The sequence below is a fragment of the Triticum aestivum genome, chromosome 5B (assembly GCF_018294505.1).
Source record: "Triticum aestivum cultivar Chinese Spring chromosome 5B, IWGSC CS RefSeq v2.1, whole genome shotgun sequence".
NCBI classification, from domain to species: domain Eukaryota; kingdom Viridiplantae; phylum Streptophyta; class Magnoliopsida; order Poales; family Poaceae; genus Triticum; species Triticum aestivum.
In genome coordinates, this window is record NC_057807.1 from 462,478,026 (window position 1) to 462,480,928 (window position 2,903).

The following is a 2,903-nucleotide window of genomic DNA, read 5'->3' on the forward strand; positions in this document are numbered from 1 at the left end:
AGCTACTAAAATGATGCTCCTTCACTAGAATTCTATCATGTTATCTCACCTTTTGGTCAAAAAATGAAAAAAAATGCATCTTCGGTATTTAGTTTGACACCTATTTGTTTTCTTTCCAGCTTCATCATGTGCTTCCGAAATAGGTATCTTCAACCTCAATTTGATCATACACCTTTCTCCCTTATTGTTAAAATCATCGCCACTAATGTTTTCAGTTGTCATCTTTCAAGTTGCAAGTTGTTGATGAATTCAAATTGTATGCAGCCCTGCCATCTACAATTTGGCAGTTAGATGGTGATCTAAAACTTAAAATGGAGCAAATGGCCATGAGCTCTAATAAATATGAAGTTTTCTATCACAACATACCTCAGGTATATAGATATAGTCCTCTTCATGTTTCGTAGATCCTCGCTGATTCGTTAATTTAGTCCAACAGTTTGTGTATGTGTACTATGATCAATCTAAAATACTTTTGTGAGTTGGAAAGAAGGCCAATAAGGTGGTTGTATAACCGACAAGCTCTACTTGATTGGGATATTCTTCCAAGACCATTGACTTAGATTCTGATAGTTACTCCTTAGGAAAATTATGAGTGTCAGAATGGTCGCTCTGGCATGCCCCTGATGTTGCTTCTTGCCGGTGCATGATGCTGCTGCTGCTACTTCTAGCCAGCCCGTACTACTGCTGTTATTCGTGGTCGCCCTCCTGTGTGCTCGTCTTGCTGCTGCTTATTGTGCTCCTATGTCGTACTCGTGCAGCTGCAGCAAAAAGACAACAGAGCCATGGGTGCCGAGGGCGGGCACTGGTGGTCGGCAGAAGGCGCTGTGGAGGTGCTCGCTGCTGCCCGGCTCTACTTGCACGCCACTAGGTTCAGAATTGGCATGGACCTGGGCACCGCCGCCTTTGCAGCTGCTCCCCGCTGCTCAGCTGCTCCCCGTGTACATAATTTATTTTGTAGAGGAAGAATATGGTAACTTAAACAATATTACATGTGATGCCATGTCACTGCAGTGAAGCATTCATTTTGACTAGCAGTGAATAGGGTTACAGTTAGTGAATAGGGTTACAGTTTGTGAACTGAGATGTTTGTGTAGTTGCTGCACTTTTATAACTACTTCTGATAAGTTGCGGATGCAATGATGTTTAGCTGATGTGGAATATTTTTGACTAGAATCCTTGATTGTGTAGTTCTGAGAGTAGATCTGAGAGTAGATCCAAACTTTCTTTGTGAAGTAGTTCTAGATTAGCAACATCATGCTGCCTTGCAATTTTCACTCTTCTATTTGACCCCTTAACCTGTTTCTGGGACATCCTGAAAAAATTGTTGTCCACTGTTTAGGTTCGTGAAAGTTCATTGCATAATTTGTTCATTTCACTCGCATTTTCCACATGTTCTAATGATTAACATTGTTCGGTTATGGATGATGCCATTCTGTGATGCAATATGATATGCCACTGATTGCTTCTCCACTATCTGCAATCCTTTTAGGCACGGGAATGAGTTTGCACCTACTGTTGGATTCTTCCTTACTACCCACCCGTCTCAGGTACTTGCCCCTATTCCAAATCAAGTTCATCACCTTCAAAGTACTGTGGTTTATATGTCCCCTTTTATTGTGTACTATAGTTTGAGAGTTTTCTTTAGAACTGATGCTATAACTTCATAAACTACAGTTACATGTATATCCGAGTCTGAATCAGATAAGTAACAGTGCTCATGTGTATTTATGTATCAAGATTCACATTTCCTTTAATAGTTACTGAAGTTTGTTTTATGGTAGGAAAACACATACTCTAAAGCAGTAAAATGTTTTGAGTTCGATGATCAGCTTTGAAGTATTGTGGTTTATATGTCCCCTTTTATTGTGTACTATAGTTTGAGAGTTTTCTCCAGAACTGATGCTATAACTTCATAAACTACAGTTACATGTATATCCGAGTCTGAATCAGATAAGTCATAGTGCTCATGTGTATTTATGTATCAAGATTCAAATTTCCTTTAATAGTTACTGAAGTTTGTTTTATGGTAGGAAAACACATACTCTAAAGCAGTAAAACGTTCCACGTTCGATGATCAGCTTGGACAATACAATTTGGATTCTTTTGGAGACTAGGAACAACTTTCAAGCTACTTGTCACAAAGTTTCATTGAACGCCTTGGTAAGTTTGATGCATTCTTCATTTTTCTCGTACCCTTAATAGTTACAGAGAAGCCTGTATTTAAAACATTTTTTATAGAACCAACTAATGAAGTACTGGTTATGTGTGTTTGATTTGTACAGAGCCAACTGGTGGAGAAATTACAATTGCATTGGAGACATCATGGTTGGATAGAGATCCCCAAACAGATATGGAGAGATGATTGATAGAACAACTTAGAGAAGACTAATTTGCAAAGAAAGGGCTTGTACAGCCCGAGAGGAGAGGATGCTATTACACAACTATCCCCGCTTCGGTTAAGCACAGAAACATTTCTGCGGATGAGGAAGGTGTGGAGGTCACAGAGGAGGATGGGGACATGCTCACGAAGCCCTAGAGAAACATGAGCTCATGGGTGCCGACCTCCATCACCACCCTCATTGAAAGCACAAGTGCTCCCTGGGTGATTTTGGTAATTTATGTTAACATATCTTTTGTTGGACTAATACTTTCACCTAGTATGTTTCAGATAAGTTCAACAATGGAGTGGCATGGACTAGAGGAAGTGGATCCCTCAAACTACTAAGGACAAAAGGATTGTCTCAAGCTCAAAGCTCAAGACTCTACATTTTCTATTTTAATGATCCAAGATCACATTGAGTATATAGGAAAAGCCAATACTATCAAGGAGGGATGAGGTGTTGCTTAATGAGGTTCTTGCTCAAAATGCTTAGTGATATGCTCCAAAGCCCTCAACTACTTTC

The 2,903-nt window shown here is 39.8% G+C and overlaps 1 protein-coding gene across 1 annotated transcript; it reads left to right on the forward strand.

Moving 5' to 3' along the window:
• The first annotated feature begins 782 nt into the window (after nucleotides 1–782).
• Nucleotides 783–2,161, forward strand: LOC123116443 (uncharacterized). The gene is made up of 3 exons (XM_044537399.1): nucleotides 783–970; nucleotides 1,490–1,547; nucleotides 2,031–2,161. Exons 1-3 carry the CDS (start codon nucleotides 783–785, stop codon nucleotides 2,112–2,114), a joined length of 330 nt encoding a protein of 109 aa, XP_044393334.1. The 3' UTR covers nucleotides 2,115–2,161.
• Nucleotides 2,162–2,903: the final 742 nt, after the last annotated feature.